The 19,342-nt window shown below is 39.1% G+C and overlaps 1 protein-coding gene across 3 annotated transcripts in view; it reads left to right on the top strand.

The window, feature by feature from the left end:
- LOC102309485 (protein mono-ADP-ribosyltransferase PARP15) overlaps positions 1-18,835 on the top strand; it is a 21,330-nt gene extending 2,495 nt beyond the window's left edge. The window contains exons 1-12 of one of the 3 annotated variants that reach the window (XM_042212679.1): positions 4,755-4,805; positions 5,253-6,940; positions 7,246-7,476; positions 7,610-7,831; positions 9,788-9,848; positions 9,942-10,091; positions 10,300-10,362; positions 10,589-10,765; positions 15,625-15,849; positions 15,945-16,423; positions 16,701-16,875; positions 18,261-18,835. In XM_042212679.1, coding sequence (XP_042068613.1) covers positions 5,456-6,940; positions 7,246-7,476; positions 7,610-7,831; positions 9,788-9,848; positions 9,942-10,091; positions 10,300-10,362; positions 10,589-10,765; positions 15,625-15,849; positions 15,945-16,423; positions 16,701-16,875; positions 18,261-18,544 — 3,552 coding nt within the window. In that variant the 5' untranslated portion in view covers positions 4,755-4,805; positions 5,253-5,455 and the 3' untranslated portion in view covers positions 18,545-18,835. Of the gene's footprint in view, positions 1-4,754; positions 4,806-5,252; positions 6,941-7,245; positions 7,477-7,609; positions 7,832-9,787; positions 9,849-9,941; positions 10,092-10,299; positions 10,363-10,588; positions 10,766-15,624; positions 15,850-15,944; positions 16,424-16,512; positions 16,534-16,700; positions 16,876-18,260 lie in introns of those variants that run through there. The other 2 variants (XM_042212680.1, XM_042212681.1) reach the window with 2 other exon arrangements.
- The last annotated feature ends 507 nt before the right edge of the window (positions 18,836-19,342 follow it).

Genomic DNA, 19,342 nt, shown 5'->3' on the forward strand with positions numbered 1-19,342 from the left:
TCTGGTTTTGCTTCCTTTGTCTCGTTAGGCCTGATTTGCCCCAGCTGTGTTTCCCTCCTGTTACCCATTCCCTGATTGCTCCCTCTGTGTATTTAAGCCCTGTGTTTCTCTGTGTTGTGGTCTACCCTCATTTATGTGTGTTCTGCCTGCTTGCGCATGTAAGTTTATTTGTGTTTTTTGGGTTTTTGTCACATTTGCCAGCAATAAAAGCTGAGTTTTGAAATACACTTTTGCCTCCGAGCGTCTGCACTTTGGGTCCTCCTTACCACGACTCCTGCCTGCACACAGCCTTAACCTGACAGTTTTCAGCCAAATAAAATCATTTTGTTATCTTGGGGTCAGTTGTTTTTCTCAAATCTATGACATGTTGTGCTCTTTCTTGACACACTCACATACTCACATTAGAAGAGTGTGTTGTGTGTACCTAAATACAATTTATAATCTAGTTATTGCATTTCCTTGCAGTTAGTTTGTGTTTAAAAAAAATTCAGATATTTTCTCAAAATTCCTTCTTATCATAGAGTGAGGTCATGGAAGACTTTTGGGTTTGTTTTTTAAATTGTGTCATTTTTTTAGTGTCCAATCCAATTTTATTTCTGAATACATTTTTTTTTAAAACAAGTTTAACAGAGTACTGTAAAAAGCAGCAGCACACAACAGATATAACAATATAAACATGTCAACAACAATAATAACATCACATCAGATTGTATCACACTCATTCTGAGTTAAAAGCCAAGGAATAAAAATGAGTATTAAGATGTGGTTTAAAAACAGGTGTGAGGAGGCCATCCTAACATGGGCAGGAAGATCTTTCCACATTTGGCCCCTGGATTTCAGCTGGGGCTTAGGGACCACTAGAAGCAGCTGATCAATAGACCTTAGCTCGGATATTTATGGTTTTCTTGATCCATTAAATGTTTTTAAAAGAAATGAAATCTTAAAATTGATCCTAAAACAAACAGGGAACCAGTGGAGGGATCTGGTCCTGGTTAAAAGACTAGCCACAGCATTTTGGATTAACTGATTTGGTTAGTCACTGTTGGTTTAACGCAGGGCTGTAGAGTCCCCCGGTCCAAGAGAAGAGCAGCACACGCACCACTAGTTCTGAAAACAATAACCTCAGTCTTGCTTTCATTGAATTAAAAAAAAAAATACTAATAAGTCCATTCATACTGTGGCGTGTTGGGGGAGCAGCTAGTTCTCTCCCATCATGCCTTGGGACATGTGCTGCTGTTTAGATGTTCTTGTTTTATTGTTTATGGTTATGTTACTTTTAACTGTTATCTTGAATGTGTTTACGCTGTGGGGCAGAGTCACTGACAGTTGTTGTTTTGTAGAGAGTGTGCTGTACCATGAGTGAGTTCTGTTGTGCTGTTGTTGACCACTGAGGCACATTGTGACACCAGCAAGTGTTTTAAAAAAAAAAAATCACCCCCAAGGGAAGAAGGTAAAGAGAAAAAAAGGATTGGCTCAAGAATTCATTTGTTGGTTTATGTCTAAAATTTAAGAGAACTGTATTTCCTTCAGGATTAATAAAGTATTCTGATTCTGATTTTGCAATTGCAATCTTTTCTAGACTAATTCTGGATATTTCCGTAAAGGATGATTATGTTCTTGCCACTGCTGAAAATCATCCAAATATGCTATTTTCTTCTGTTTCACCAGGTAACTTAGCGGGGACGTATATAACTGCAAAAAAAGCACCATCCGTAGTTTCTCTGATGCAGATCACCAGAAAATTATTGACATGGTTGTCAATTTTATGGCAATGGCGCATATTTTGCTGTCAATGCTAGCTACTCTGCTTGTGACAGCTACTGCAAGCCAAATCCAAATGGAGAGAAGTTTATGTACGTCTGCCGAGTTCTGGCTGGGGACTCCTACTTGGACAACCTCCACTGACCTGTACGACAGTGTTGTGGACAAAACCCCCAATCCCACCATGTTTGTTGTCTTCCATGCCACTCAGGCTTATCCTGAGTATTTGATTACATTTAAGTGATGCAGCCAACAAGGGAGATTATAAATCATAACTTGATATTACGTATAGCTCCATATTTTTATTCCTGGACTGTACTCGAGTGGCTTTGCATAATTCAGAGTTCAAAATAATCCTTAAATAGAGGGTTTACTGCAGCCCCCTCAGTTCACCCTCTTCCTGAAACACCCCTTTTCTCCTTTGGCTTCTGTGCCCAAATTCAGAAAGATGTGCATGAGATTAATATATTAAGCAAACAATTTGGAGCTCCCAGATACCTCCAGCTCCTCGGTTGTTGTTCATCCTTCTTGCTCTGATAGACTGTATTCTATGGTAGACGTGACTGGAGATATTGTCAACAGCCATTTAATGATTTTATGTTTATTTTAGCAGCAGTATGACTTCATGCTGACAAAAAGCACTACAGATGTGATGTTCACTGTGAAAGTGCGGATGGAGAAATATTGAGAAAGTCAGAAAGAGTTCCTTTGTCTCTATGTGGATGTGAAAAAAAGCATAAAAACAAACAAACAAAAAACAAACAATAGGGTGCCTAGAGAGTAACTGAGGTACTGCATGTGAGAATGAGGCAGGATATGCATGAGGACAGCAAGATAGTGGAGAGGTGTGGTAGGTGTGACAGGTTTAAGGTGGGGGTGGGATTACATTCGGCTCTGAGCTCCTTATTGTTTGCAATTTCTGAAGGACAGACTGAAAGTTGACTATGGCTCCATCATGTATCATGATGATCGCAAATGCCCTTGTTATCTGTAGTGAGCAGGTGGAAGTGACACTGTGTTTATACCAGACAGTATACAGCTGGTATAAGGGTGGAATTCAGTAAATTAATCTAAGCATCATCAGATTTAAATTAATCTCTGCTAATAAATCAAATAATACAATATGTTACAAAGTCAAAAAATCTAAGAAATAGCTCTAACATATACAAATAGTTTAATTATAAATATCCAAAATATTACAGGTGACTACAGTTCCTTTTTGACACCAGAAGAAGCCCATTCGTTAATAAATCTGACCCTTTATAATGACAGCTTTGTTTTAATGAACTTTGTTGTATGAAAGACTCATGAAGTGACAAATGGGTTTAAACCGATTATGTTAACTGTGCATATTTGGAACTTCTCTTGGAAAAAGGAAAAAAAATAAACGTTTGTCTTTTAGTGGAATAGCTAATAAAAAGGGCACATTTAGAATAGAATAAACCTTTATTATCTCACGGATGAGAAATTTCGGTGTTACAGAGCTCTTACAGCAAGGGAAAATAAAATATAAAAGGTGGGTGGTCCTATAAACATACAGGTATATCCAGGTAACAATGTACAATATATGTATAGAAAATTTGAAAAAAATTGTATGGAGATATGTATAAAATGTACAGTAAACAAACAAGCTTTAAATTTCCAATTTTAAAATTATGTCAATACTAGACAACGGAAGGCAGCAGCAACACTCCAATCACATTGTCTTCAGGTTGTGGAAGCATATTTGTTGCATATTTTTTGCAGTCGTTGTTGATGATTTCAGTTTTTCCTCGTAAACATGCTGCATCTTGAATCTGCAATGTGTTTTTCTCAAATGTTTATTTTTTTCTTTTCTTTTCAGTTTTTTCCCCAACATTTTGGGAAATTTGCTCGTCTGTCTAGTCAAAGTTTTGTTTGTTGTTTTTTTTTTTCATAAATGGGCAAGTTAATTTTTCTAATAATACCGCCAATATAAACAGTATGTTAAACATTAAAATCGTTTTGTTTGTTTGTTTGTTTGTTTGTTAAATGCATTTCAACCTGTCTAACACTGATACTCGCAGAGTTTGTTTTTTTTTAGTTTCCACCATGGGAGGAACCAGTCCTACATGTATTCTACTACAAGTGAAGCAGAAAGTGAAAGACTTTATTCTTCTTTGTGCGTCTTCCCGGCCTCTAACGATGGCCGAGGCACACTCGTATCCTCTGCTCGTTGGATTCGAAGAAACCAACATACCCAGTTTAGAAACAAAGTTACTGCAGTACTTTCGTACTGTCGGTGGCGACTGTGAGATTGAGTATGACAATGGCAGCAGGACAGCGATACTGCACTTCACGAGAGAGGAGGGTAAGTTTGGCTCCATGAAGTAAACTGAAAATAATACTACTAATAATAATAGCTTCTACGCCGTATTATCAGTGGAGTTCTTTACTGTAGATTTTTTTTCTCTCGTGTCACAGATCAGAGGAATGTTCTGGCGAAAGAGTCTCATCAGATCAGCTTGGAAAAGGGCGTTTTGAAGCTGACGGTTCATTTATCCACTGAAACGAAATCATCACAGGTATTATTTATGATAGGCCGGTGTAGTCAAGGGAGATCTGCATACCAAGAATGTTCAAGAATAGTTTTGTATGCCCTTGTCAATATAAATATGCTAAAGTAAAATATAGTAATGTTACACTATTTGTGGGTGGAAGTTGTTGAACCTCCTCCCCAGACTTCGAACTTAGGATTAGTTTATAGTAAACAACGATCTGTGTCTCGGTTTTGAGCTGTTTATCCGGTTCTAAAGGTCACATGACTTACCGTGAACTCAAAGCTGTTCTCTCTTTCTGCTGTAGGAATATTGCAAACAAAAAAAAACATTACTGTGTCTTTTGTTTTATTTTGCTTTACACAAATTAAGTATAATTAAATATTTTTTCCATTATATTTCTTTAAAGACCAACAGCTATTTATAGTCTGGTCACACAAGATTTCAGTATAATAAAAAAATGGTGAATACATTTATATTTTTTTTGTTCCACACAGGAATTCCCATTGGATAAAGACAACACGAAATGTAAGTACTGAATAAAAACAACACCTCAGTCTTATGCCATGCATGCTATATATGTAATGAAGGTATTTAGTTTCTACATAATATTTTTTTACAACCATGTGTTTGTCAAAAACTTCTACAAATCTCTAACTGGTATTTAAGGTGTTTTTTCTCTGATTAAGCATGTCTGGGTACATGAAACATTTTCCTGCTGTAATTTTGAATCGAGGAATCACTCCTCAACTCAAATACGATTTTTTTGTCTAAAATATGAATTTGTCAGTTCTATTCATTTGTCTACCCCTCTGTTTTATCAGGTTAGAGTATGTTGTCATCGTTTCACAGAAATTGTGGCTTGACATTGCAATTGTTAGTGATAGCTGATGCATGCTGTTGAGCTGGGTAAATAGAAACAAAAGGTCTCACATATCTAAATTGTTTTACATGTTTGTATTTTTTTCATTACAGCTGTTAAAAACATAAAGACGAAGAAATTCATAAAGAATGACGAGGCCAGAGTTAATCGGCTTTCTGTTTTAAAAAGTTTAAGAAGGTCATTTAAGGGCAAGGCGTCAATAAAACTTCCCGCTGCCATCTCAGAGCCCATTGACAGTGCTGTCCTCAGATACCTAGCTCAAAATAAATCAGCAGCAGAGACCATTTGCAGTGAAATGGAAAAACGTTTCTGCATCGTGAACCTCGGCCAAACCACTGTGACCTTGAGTCCTGTGTCTTCTTTACTAAAGCAAAAGGATGCCAAAGCCATCCTCAAAGAGTGGACTGATACTGTGAAGTCAGCGTTTGCACAATCTGTGTCAAAGTTCAAATCTGTGAAGTTCTGTCCAGGTTCAGATGCATGGAAAGAGTCTGAGGAAAAGATCAGAGAGATGTTACTGAATGAAAATGTGATTGTAGTACCTGATAAAGACAGTGGTGCTTTATCAGTGGCTGGTCTTGTTAGTGATGTCGACAGACTGGAGAAATCTCTTTCTGAAATTATAAACAAAATCCACAGGGAGAAATCAAGTAAAACTGTAGAGATCGAAGTGTCACCATCAGTTTTCCATCTCCTGCATCAAAATGGGCTTTTGGACAACCTTCTACTTGTGTATCCAGAGGTCAAGTTGTCACCAGAGAGTCCTAATCTGAAAATAACTGGTTTAGGGGAAGAGATTAATGCAGCAATCAATCTTATATTAGATGCAGTACTTGCATTAAAACGACAGAATCTGGAAGTAGATAAATATGTGCTTGAACTGTTGAAGGATGAGCAACAAGAGGAGCTTACAGATGCTCTCCTCACATCTCATCAAATAAACGCAGCGTTTGAAATCAGTGGAAACAGGGTGCAGCTCCTTGCTGTTTCTGACACAGATCTGTCTCATGCTCAGGACCATCTAGGACAGCTGTTAACATCTCAGTACATTAATGTTGAAGACAGTAATGTCCTGAAGAAGCCAGAGTGGCAGCAGCTGGTCAGTCACTTAGAGCAGGCTAACAGTAAGCCATGCAGAACTCGAATCAACACAACTGCTCAACAAGTCGTGGTGTCAGGCTACAAGGATAGTGTCATAAAGGTTCAGCATCAGCTTGGTGACTTCTTAACACAGAACGCTCACATTGAAGAAACTGTTGTGGTCAAAGCTAATGCTGTCGTTGAATACTTGGAAGATTTCAACACATCTTGGATGGAGAAAGTGAAAGACAAGGTGAGAGTGTCTTACAGAAATGAGGCCATCTTTCTGAGTGGATCCAGAGTTAATGTGACACATTGCAAGACTGTGGTTGAAGGTGCCGTCTCTGCTGTAGTCTTTGACAGTCTGAATGTCTGCATGTCTGGAGTGAAGAAGCTCTTCCAGGAAAATGAAACACTGTATGTTTCCTCAATCAAAACTAAAACTGGTTGCCTGGTTCAACTGGTTTATAAGCCATGTGGTGGACAAGACAATGATGACACTGCTGTTCAGGATATAGTGGCTGCTGTCAGGCAGGAGTTTGGAAACCACGGTGTCACTCATTCTCAACAAACTCCTCCTCCCAAAGCTCACAAGCCACCAGTTTTTCAGCCTACTGGATTGGACCTGTATTTGTATCATGTGCAGACAAATGAAGGCCTGGACATTGTTCTTACAAAGGGAAATATAGAGGCTGCCATGGTAATTTGGATTTTTATTATACTTAATTCAGATTAGATAGTTCCCTTAAGACAGAACTTTTCTTACCACAAGATGACAGACTGCAAGAGTATGTATGTAGCATTGACTACTCACCCTATCAAGCTTTAAATTATTATATAAATTATTATATAATAATTATTTAAATTATATAAATTATTATTATAAATTATCTTTTTAGTAAAGGGGTTCACTGTGTCTTCTTTTATTATTATTTTTTGTTTTCTTGTTTATAATAGTTATTTGCACTGCTGAACTGACGACTGATCACTTTCATAACTTTTTAGACAGAGGTGATTGTGAACAGTGTGCCTCCAAATCTCAACCTGAACAGTGGTGAAGTTTCCAAAGCCATCTTGCGTGCAGCTGGACCCAAACTTCAGCAGTCAATAAATGCACAGGGTGCTGCTGGAAAGGTTGGTGAGATCATTGTTACTGAGGGCTGCCAACTAAACAGCAAAAAAGTTTTTCACTTAATTGCACCTTACTGGGATAATGGACAAGGCACATCTGAAGAGGTAATGTATTTCATCATATATAATACATTTTTAATAATCATCACAGTCTAAAATTGATGACATATGCATATTCCTGAAACTAAATGTCATTATCTTTAATATTATTAAATAGTATTTATTTGTTGCCTTACAGTGTTTGCAAGGACTCTTTTTGGATTGTTTAGACATGGCAGAGAATAATAATCTAACCTCCATATCCTTGCCTGCAATTAGCACTGGAGACCTGTGTTTCCCAACAGCTGTCGTAGCTTCTTTGATGTTGGATACAATCTTAGAATTTAGCAAAATGAGACACCCCAAGCACCTGAAGATGGTTGTGATTGTACTTTATCCAGTTGATACACAGTGTATTCAGGTAAGAAAAGCTTGCACCTTAATATATCATATTTAAATAAACAGCAAGTCAAGTTTTTCTTTGGACATTGGCTGCCTTTTAATTTATTTTCAGACCATTTTCAGAGGATTTTTTGTTTTGTTTTGTTTCTCTTGGCACTTTACACTGACCTATGAATCATGCAAGCATAACAAACTCATGGGTTGAACCAGTTTTGTATTCACGTATTAGTAAAGATGTGAATACAATTATTTTTCTTTAAGGCAAGGCAAGGCAAGTTTATTTGTATAGCACAATTCAACAACAAGGTGATTCAAAGTGCTTTACAGAGACATTAGAAACAAAAACAAATAAAGCATTAAGCATGTCATGCCTGTCAGGCATGTTTGTTCCCATTTCTTTGCCTGACTCTACATAAAATATCACAGATAATACAGTTAGACAGACATAAAAAAATGATTTTTCACAATGATATTCAAGCGGAAAACTTGCATTGGGCGCAGTTTGTCCTTAAAAAAATCTGAGAAAATTGGACAAGCGGACGAGAAAGGAAGAAGTGGTGGGAATCTTCCTCTGGGCATAGATTCAACAAGGTGCTAGAAAGATTCCTCAGAGATTCTGTTCCATACTGATATAATAGCAGATGTAATAATGATGTAATAACATATATAAACATATATAAATGATATAATTATATATTTGTTTCTATCTTGTGTTTTCTTGTGTTTTAGATGTATAATTCAATGCCCCCCTCTTGAATCACTATCTTATCATAGTAGAGGAGTTTGTATGTTCCAGGTATCCCAGAGGCTATCTTGTCAGTAGGTCCTCCCATGACAAACTGATCCTGGGTGAGGGACCAGACAAAGAGCGATTTAAAAACTACAATGAGAACAAAATCAAGGGAACAGTTTACTCTGCCTGGGATAGGTTTACAGGAGCCCCACCCTGGAGCTTGAGAGGGTGCCTGAGGGCGAGTGCCTGATGACTGAGCCTTAGCGTATGGATCCCAGCTGTGCACAGCCCAAAAATGCGACATGGAACTAGCCTGCTGTAGGCCTACCACCCACAAGAGGCGGTGCAGTGTGTGCTAAGCAGCAGCCAGGGGTGGCGACCCCAGCAAACCCATCCCTAACTATCAAAATTAGCATTTGGGGCATGGAACATCACCTCTCTGATGGGAAAGGAGCCCGAGGTAGTGCGTGAGGTCAGGAAGTACCGGCTAGATATATTTTGGCTGTAGTTATCCAAGGTGAGAGGCGGTAGCCTGGGGTGGGTATCTTAGTATCCCAAAGTTTGCTGTCTGTACATTAGTTGGTGGCTGGCCTTTCTCTTAGTGATAGGGTGAGGAGTTCAGCCATTTGGGAGGGGCTCAGAATAGAGCTGTCAGACTCCTGGGTGAGGTGTTATGGGCATCTCCCACCAAGAGGAGGTCTTGGGGAAGACCCAGGACATGTTGGAGAGATTAATTTAATTTTCATTGCTGCAGATTTATTAGCTGCTTATCCCAAATTCCCTTTCAAGTACGTACCAAGAGTGCTCTGCCAGATTGAGGTCTGTGGAGGCCACTGGTACAAAGTATTTTTTCAGTCTTCTGTTGTCCAGTGTTGGTGAGCCTGTGTGAATTTTGTTTCCTGTTCTTAGCTGGCAGGTGTGGTCCCCACTGTGGTCTTCTGTTGCTGTACCTCATCTACTTCAGATGTGTTGTGCTTTCATAGATGTTTTTCTGCATACATGTTTGCAACGAGTGGTTGAGTCATTGTTGCCTTCATACCACCTCAGAGTAGTCTTGCAAGTGTTCTCTGACCTCCAGCACAGAGATGGGCCTCAAGTGGCCTGTTAGGAAATTGAATTCTGTGTGAACTTTGTTTTTAAACTCTGCAGGCTGGTGCTTGGTATATTGCATCATTTAACTTCTATCTTGGTTTAAATATTAGTGAATTTTTTCAGTTGTAGAATTTGGTTTTATTTTTGCAGGATTTCAGTCAGGAATTTAAGAAGTTTCCAAATGCCTCAGGCGATTCACGTTCAACAAAAGGTGAATGCACATAATATTGTTTGTTTTTAATTTTTTTATCACAACTTTTGCAAACATTTCAAATGTTGTTGTTTTTTCAATTGTTGATGCCAGGAGGCCCCTTCTCTAAGCTCACCTCGACCTCAGATATGCATGAGACAAAAATGGGAAATGTGACTATACAGGTAGTCACAGGAGACATAACCAAGGAGACAACAGATATCATTGTCAACTCGTCCAATGAAAGCTTTTCACTTAAGTCGGGTAAATCATAGAAAAAAGTGGAATATTCAAGTTCTGAAAAATATTTATAGTTATATGTAATTCTCTCCTCACTAATGCACAGTGGACATAGCAGTCAACAGAAGAATTAAGCATCTTATTAAATTAAGTATTAAATTACACAAAAGATGAATACAGTAATCATTATCTTTAATTTTTATTATGTGTATAATTTTTCCACTTTATCCAGGAGTCTCTAAAGCTATTCTAGACGCAGCTGGTAAGGCTGTTGAAGTGGAATGCCATAACTTCGGTGAGAAATCACTTTAACTTTTAGATTTTATGACACTGTAACTCAGAGTAGACTCCACCTATAACAGTTTGGGTTTTTTTCAACAATAAAAATGAAGCTGACTTAATATAAAGCCCATTTTTGTAATCATACTCTAAGATTGCCAATAAAGGAAATATGGCCTAAATAAGCATCCTCATGGTCATTAAGGGTAAAAGACATAAAGATCCACTATCTCCACATTTAGGTGCCAAGTCCAATCCAGGCACGATAATGACTCAGCCAGGTAACCTAAAGTGTAAGAAGATCCTTCACGTGGTTGGAGATTCTGACCCAGTAAAAATCAACAAGGTTGTGAAAGATGCACTTCAGATGTGTGTGAAAAGCTCCTACACCTCTGTATCATTTCCTGCAATTGGCACAGGTGAGATTTGTTCATGTATGTCATGTAAGTTCATGATATGGGAAATCTACATACCATAGTTACGTTAAGCCTATACCAGAGACTTGTATTATGAAAGAGGTTATTCTTCAGATTAGAGATCAACAGACATGAAATCACCTCCTACTGACCAATCAATTCTCTGCACAATAGCAATTAAAACAATTACTCTATAAGTATTAATGCGTGATCTTAAAACTGGACATGAATTTGCACTAGTTAACTTTATGTCAAATTTGCACACAGTCTAAGCCGGATCTTTACTTACTGTCAAAGCTTTAAACACCAACACCATACATGCAGCTGAAGGAACTTCTGAACTGAAAAACTATTGTCAGCAGAAAGTATAGTTGTGGACAAATAGTATGTTTACACATGAAGCAAACGTTTCACTGATAGCAACTCAAAACTGTAAGACCAGACTGACCAGTCTGTGCACTGCCTGTGTTAACTAAAAGAAAGACTACAGCTCATGGCCTCACACATGGATCTTGGAATGCCTAGAACAATACAAGATCAATGGGACCGTAACACTCTTCATCAGGAGTTTGATGGGGATGTGGCGAACAACAGTATAGGCTAACTTCAAGACAATTGCACATGTCACTGTCAAGTGCAGGATTTAACAAGGACTTTAGAGGCTTTGGCAGTGGCTAAAGAAAAACGCTGGTGTTTGAGGAGTTCAGTGAGGCAGGTGAAAAAGACTGTAAGACTGCCTCAAGGCAATTCTGGCAACTCAGGATCCCACTGACACATCTTTCAGCAGAGTGTGGGGATGAGGGAATGAGTCATCCATAACTGAGGGTGAGGTCACCAAGTCAGTTAAACAACTCCTTCTTAGCAGCCCCTGGGGTCGATGAGGTTAACCCCAAATTCCTGAAGGATGCTTTAGGGCTTCGTTGGTTGACTTGCCTCTACATTGTTGAATAGAAATCTGAAGCGATACCTCTGGATTGGCACATTGGGGTAGTGGCTATCTTCAAGAAGGGGGACTGGAGTATGTGCTCCAACTATAGGGGACTCACGCTTCTCAGTCTGGGTAAGTCTATGACAGGGTGCTGGAAAGGAGGCTGTCCATCAGTCGAACCTCGGATGTGGTTTTTCGTCCTGTTTGCAGAACATTGGATCAGTCATGAGCACTGGGTAGTGACCAAAAGAACGAGATCACGGATAAAGGTGGTGGAAATTTGCTTTCTTTGAATGGTGACTGTTCTCTCCCTTAGAGATGGGGTGAGGAGTTCAGAGTAGGGTTGGTTCTCCTTCACATAGAAAGGAGGTAGTTGAAGTGGTTCAGGCATTTAAAAAAGGATTCTTCCTGGGCGCATCCTGGGTTAGGTGTTACAGGCATGTCTCGCCAGGAGGTTTGCCTGAGGCAGGCCCAAGACACGCTGGAGGGATTATATCTCTCAGCTGGCCTGGGAACGCTTTGATGTTCCCCCAGACAAGCTGGAAGAGTTGGCTGAGCACAGGGAGGTCTGGGCTTCTCTGCTTAGGCTGCTGCCCCTGTGACCTGGCTCGGAGAAGAAAATGGATAGAATGGATGGATGGATTTGGTTACAGTTAATCTTTTTGGATTCTTGCTGATGCCCTCTACTATAATTCTGTTGTTTCTCTACTCACTTGTAGGAAACTAGAGGAAATAACTGTAGTTTTAAACACTTACATGTACACACACAGTTAATGTCCCTCCATTTAGAAAGCTGGAGGCATCAGAGTGAACTTCTCCATTCAACACAGAGGCTCTCACAACCTAAATCATGATGTCAGTTTTGAATAAATTTATTTTTTTAATTACATTTATGTATGCTGTATGCATTTTGTTCATTCCTAAGTTGTGAGTCTACATAACAGCTAAAATACTGTCTTTAATTATTAACATTTGAAATGATGAAGGCACTTGAAATGCAACGCAAAATTAGCTGCCTTCACAGAAAAACACAAACACTTTAAGTACTGTATAAACTATGTTTACTCTTTCCTTCCCAGGCTTCTAGAATTCCAATTGGCCAAAATTTCTGCACGGCTAGGATTTCACATGTTCTTGACAGTGTTTGACTGTGTTTTTGGCGTTTACATCTGGACAGGTTTTTTTTTTTAAAAACAAAAATGGAAAAATTCAATTTTCAAAAATACCCGTGTACGTATGGACGTAGCCTCAGTCTCTGGTTTCGACACCTTCTCAGATGTATGCTCATGATGGATAACAATAGTAGTAGTCGTGGTGGTGGGTATTCTTGTCAGACTTTCTTTTTCAGAACCATACAAACTTTAATTGGGTGATGTCACAGTGTTTTGAGTTTTGTGTGGAATTATTATTCTTTCCTTTGCATTAAGACAGGGGTGGGGTAGCTCCAGGCCTCGAGGGCCGGTGTCCTGCAGGTTTTAGATGTGTCCTTGATCCAACACGGCTGATTTAAATGGCTAAATTACCTCCTCAACATGTCTTGAAGTTGTCCAGTGGCCTAGTTATGAACTAATCATTTGATTCAGGTGTGGTGGCCCAGGGTGATATCTAAAACTTGCAGGACACCAGCCCTTGAGGCCTTGAGTTCCCCACCCCTGCATTAAGAAGATTTTTTTAAGTTTAAGCTTTGTACATTTTAGTTATTTTAGTGTATGCATTTGGGTCCTCTCTGCCTGAAACACAGCACCTCCATGATGGGTGACCTGGGTCATGACCCCCCCCCATAACACCTCTTAACCTTTCTGATGAAACAAAAAAGTGTAAAACTCCCCTTGGCCAGTTAAAAGGTTTTGCAGTGTGCTCAGATTTACAAAAAATGCACTACAAACTGAATTGTTTACCTTTTAAGGTAGAGAGCATGAGGCTGGGCATTGGCAAAATAAGTAAAACATCCAAAGGCAGGTTTTACGCTTCTGTAAGAATAGCTAAAGCATTCTGACAGAGATGAACTTGTCACTCTGGTTCATCCAGTAAACAATGAGACTCATTATGTACGCAAGTGCCTTAGGTCCATAATGACAAACAAAGTATGGACATAAAGTGCAACTTATCATTTTTGAAATGAGGCAATTTTCTGTGTTGATTTTTTTAAATAGATTTTTTAATTATTATTAACCACATAGTGAATTTTGGGATTTATAAGTTGAACATCACCATTTATGGAAAATTCCATTAAAAAACTAAACAAACAAACAAAAACAGTGTACATAAAATTAATGTTTCAATAAAATACTCGATTAGCTAAATTAAACTCTAATAATTTCTACTGTAAAAATAATATTCTGACATCTAATCTTCTTAGAAGAGACACTTGCTGGCCTATACAGGGAGTGCAGAATTATTAGGCAAGTTGTATTTTTGAAGAATAATTTTATTATTGAACAACAACCATGTTCTCAATGAACCCAAAAAACTCATTAATATCAAAGCTGAATGTTTTTGGAAGTAGTTTTTAGTTTGTTTTTAGTTTTAGCTATTTTAGGGGGATATCTGTGTGTGCAGGTGACTATTACTGTGCATAATTATTAGGCAACTTAACAAAAAACAAATATATACCCATTTCAATTATTTATTTTTACCAGTGAAACCAATATAACATCTCCACATTCACAAATATACATTTCTGACATTCAAAAACAAAACAAAAACAAATCAGCGACCAATATAGCCACCTTTCTTTGCAAGGACACTCAAAAGCCTGCCATCCATGGATTCTGTCAGTGTTTTGATCTGTTCACCATCAACATTGCGTGCAGCAGCAACCACAGCCTCCCAGACACTGTTCAGAGAGGTGTACTGTTTTCCCTCCTTGTAAATCTCACATTTGATGATGGACCACAGGTTCTCAATGGGGTTCAGATCAGGTGAACAAGGTGGCCATGTCATTAGTTTTTCTTCTTTTATACCCTTTCTTGCCAGCCACGCTGTGGAGTACTTGGACGCGTGTGATGGAGCATTGTCCTGCATGAAAATCATGTTTTTCTTGAAGGATGCAGACTTCTTCCTGTACCACTGCTTGAAGAAGGTGTCTTCCAGAAACTGGCAGTAGGACTGGGAGTTGAGCTTGACTCCATCCTCAACCCGAAAAGGCCCCACAAGCTCATCTTTGATGATACCAGCCCAAACCAGTACTCCACCTCCACCTTGCTGGCGTCTGAGTCGGACTGGAGCTCTCTGCCCTTTACCAATCCAGCCACGGGCCCATCCATCTGGCCCATCAAGACTCACTCTCATTTCATCAGTCCATAAAACCTTAGAAAAACCAGTCTTGAGATATTTCTTGGCCCAGTCTTGACGTTTCAGCTTGTGTGTCTTGTTCAGTGGTGGTCGTCTTTCAGCCTTTCTTACCTTGGCCATGTCTCTGAGTATTGCACACCTTGTGCTTTTGGGCACTCCAGTGATGTTGCAGCTCTGAAATATGGCCAAACTGGTGGCAAGTGGCATCTTGGCAGCTGCACGCTTGACTTTTCTCAGTTCATGGGCAGTTATTTTGCGCCTTGGTTTTTCCACACGCTTCTTGCGACCCTGTTGACTATTTTGAATGAAACGCTTGATTGTTCGATGATCACGCTTCAGAAGCTTTGCAATTTTGAGACTGCTGCATCCCTCTGCAAGATATCTCACTATTTTTGACTTTTCTGAGCCTGTCAAGTCCTTCTTTTGACCCATTTTGCCAAAGGAAAGGACGTTGCCTAATAATTATGCACACCTGATATAGGGTGTTGATGTCATTAGACCACACCCCTTCTGATAACTTGAATCAACTTACAGAAGACTGATGCTCTGGAAAGTTTACTAACAAAACCTGAGACTACACATAAATAGCATGTACAAATCAGTTCTTCAAATTATAATAATAGTATTATAATATTTTTAGGTCAAGGTAATGTAAACGCAAGACTAGTAGCAGATGCCATGTTGGATGCAGTGATTGATGTGATGAGCCAAAACTCTTCCGGTCCCCTGACCACAATCCGCATAGTTATTTTCCAGAAAGCTATGCTAAAAGATTTCCACAGCAGCCTGGAACAGAGAGGAGCTACTGATCCTAATCCTAAGGATAAAGGACAGGGAACCTGGGGAGGCACTGGCAAAGTCCAAGGTAAAAATATGTAGAAGAAAAATCCAGCACTGTTCTGCTGTCTCCAGTCAATGTTGAACCTTAACTTCTAATGGTTTTGAAATGTGGTTTTTCAGGAATGCTTACTGATGGAAATACTGAAAAACCAAAGAAAGAGAAAGACTGCACAGCTGAAGGTCAGGAAGCTGATGCCACTTGCTTCCATATTTGTGGTGTCACTCAGGCTGATGTAGATATAGCCAAGAAACTATTGTTTCAAGAGCCTGAGACAACCACAATTGAGGACGAAGCCATTGGTAAACTCTGTGATGCAGACCACCAGAAAATTGATGACATGGAGAAGACCATGGGTATAAGCATAAAAATAGAAAACAGTAAAGTCAAGCTCACTATTGAAGGACTGAGCAATGATGTGCTTAAAGCTACCTCTGAGATCAATATGATGCTAACCAGGAAAAGAGAGGGTATTCCTGAGCAGTGGGAACGCATGCCAGCTGAGGCCACATGTCAGGCTTTTGCAGTACAAGCCAAGACATCAGAATATGATGAAATCCTGAAACATTTTCAGGCCTCATGCAGTGGATTTGTTACAAAGGTAACATTTGTTATTTATCACTCAGATCATTAGAGCAAAAGGTTTTTGGTGAATGGATCATCAAATTGATACTGACTAATCATTTCTAGATTTAAATTGAAAATGTATTTTCATGCATCTGTTCAAGTCTTTGTGCAGTCAAACCATTATGAAGTTAGTGTTAAACATTTTTTTTTTAAATCTTTTTTTAAAAAGTTTGTTTCACAAGAAAGCCAATAAAAGCAGTTAACATAAATCTACATCAGACTACACAAAAAAGCACTTTTCTTCCTCTCAGATTGAGCGGATCCAGAACCCTGGATTGTGGAAGAGTCTAGAGATTAAGAAGCGTGAGATGGAGTTGAGAAATGGTCATCAGAATAACGAGAGACGTCTTTTCCATGGTACCTGCGACAGAGCTGTGCCAAATATTAATGACCGTGGGTTCAACAGGAGCTATGCAGGAAAGAATGGTGAGATATTTGTGGGTGGGGGATGTGTCAGTGTGCCAATTGTTTTCAGTTTGATCTTAATGCTACCGAGAGTTACAGAGTTGGCCATAAACACACTTTTTCAAAATCAGCTTTAGACTACAGAAAGAATGGAATACACAGAATGTGGAGAAAACTTGCACAAGGAACAATGCTGAAAATAAATATTTTAAAAGACAGTGAGAGACAATAAAAGGTGGGAATGCGGAGATCAGAATAGGGATTATAAGTACTGGGATTGTGGCTGGTAAAAGGAAAGAGCTAGCTGATATGATGGGCAAAAAGGAAGGTAGATATATATTGTGTGTAGGATACCAGGCGGAAGGGAAGCAAGGTCAGGAGCACCGGAGGTGGATTCAAGCTGTGCTACAATGATATTGAAAGGAAATGAAACAGAGTATGGATAATCTTGAAGGGAGAGAATGTGAATACTGTTGTGGAGGGGAAGAGAGTGTCAGACAGAATCATGGGTTTCAGGCTGGAAATCAAAGGGTTGATATTGTCTTCAGGGGGAGAAAGTGGTGACTGGAACAGCCTTCAGTGGAGATCTAGGTGAAAGGAACAGAGGTCAAATTTGGCAGAACAGATGGAAGGGGGTTTTGCTAAAAGGATGAAAATGGCTGTGGCCACCAAGTAAAGTCAAAAATCGAATATATGGGTCCACAGTGTTTGGGTTGTGGCTGCCCCTCCGGTGTACTTGCTGTAATTTCTATCTGTGGAAACCGAGGACTGAATCTTCAGATGATGTCTTCTGCTCATCACAAGACAGAGAGGAAAAAAAAACTACCGCATTTTCCGAGCCGCCTTCTTTATACTCTTTTGTCCATTTGCCTCTCTCTCTCCTCCTGTCTGTCATTTACATATATCCAGCCACACTCTATCATCCTCTCCATCTTCAACCTTTCAGTCTCTTTTAACTTAGGCGGTGGTTATTTCGTTGAAAGCACTTCCTTACATCTTCTTCTTTTCCATATTATACTTAACAAAATTTGTCAATAAATACACCGCATATGAACTTTCAGTTGTGTATTCAACAGCACTTAATAATACCATTTCTCTTATTCAGAATCATGTATAATGATTGGTTGGCAACATATTTCTATGTCTTTGACTACAAGTTAATTTGATTTACTATTAGCAGAAGCACACAGAAATAAACTCTGTTTTTGTATCAGACATAAAAGACTGGATGTTAATATTTTCTACTCTCTGTTAGTGTGAGTTTAATGTGAGGTTAACCTCAATGTGAGGTTATGGAAGTTTGAGAGGATTTAGTGTTTGATTTTCAGACTGGTGCAACTACTAGGAATAAGAGAAAGCGTGTCAAAGAGTTTTTCCGTTGACTTTCTGCTGCTCTTCATTTTCAGCTGCATTATATGGCAATGGCACATACTTTGCTGTCAATGCTAGTTATTCTGCCAATGACACCTACTCCAAGCCAAATCAGAACGGGGAAAAGTTTATGTACGTCTGCCGAGTTCTGACTGGTGACTTCACTCTTGGACAGAAAGGCATGGTTACACCACCAGCAAAAAAACTCGGATCCACTGACCTGTACGACAGTGTTGTGGACAACATTGCCAATCCCACCATGTTTGTTGTCTTCCATGACACCCAGGCTTGTCCTGAGTATTTGATTACATTCAAGTAATGGTAAATGGTCTGTATTTGTATAGCGCTTTACTTGGTCCTAAGGACCCCAAAGCGCTTCACACTATACACAATCATCCACCCATTCACACACACATTCACACACTGGTGATGGCAAGCTACAGTGTAGCCACAGCCGCCCTGAGGCGCACTGACAGAGGCGAGCCAGTGAACAAGATTATGAGACATAATCAACTTACATCATAAAAGTGAGCCCATTATGCTACTTTTTAACTCCATGTATTTATTCTTTGACTCTATTAGACTAGCTCTGCATGGTCCACAGTTCAAAATCATTCACACATGGTTGTTGTGTTTTGTTGATAGAAGATGTGGTTGTTTTGTTTGTAGTACCAAGTGTGAAATAAATAAAAATGAAATGAAATGAAATGAAATTTGAGCCCTTTATTGGCTCACATTGTGGTCATCAGAGTTTTGTAACCTTGTAAACCAAAATATCTGAAAATCTTGTGTTTGTGCATCTATAGATGATAATTTGTGTGCTTGTAAAAAAAAATATTTACACGTTACACTTTTTTTTTTTTGTTAAGGTCTGTTTACAGACAAATCAAAAAATTACATGTAAAACTCTGCACTCGAGTTCCCTGGCTGTGTGTGTTTCAATGTGCAACTACGAATTTTGACCTGATTTTTCTTCCTTTCAGCTGATTGGTCAATGTCATGTCAATCACAAATTTAACAATCCAGCCAGAGAACAGATGGGTTTGGCTGTCAGAGGGGTGCTTTACAGGAATACAGGAAAAATAGAGAAAACAATAAAACATAAGATGGTCACAGG

The sequence above is a fragment of the Haplochromis burtoni genome, unplaced genomic scaffold (genome assembly GCF_018398535.1).
Source record: "Haplochromis burtoni strain Fernald_Lab_line unplaced genomic scaffold, NCSU_Asbu1 Contig_386, whole genome shotgun sequence".
NCBI classification, from domain to species: domain Eukaryota; kingdom Metazoa; phylum Chordata; class Actinopteri; order Cichliformes; family Cichlidae; genus Haplochromis; species Haplochromis burtoni.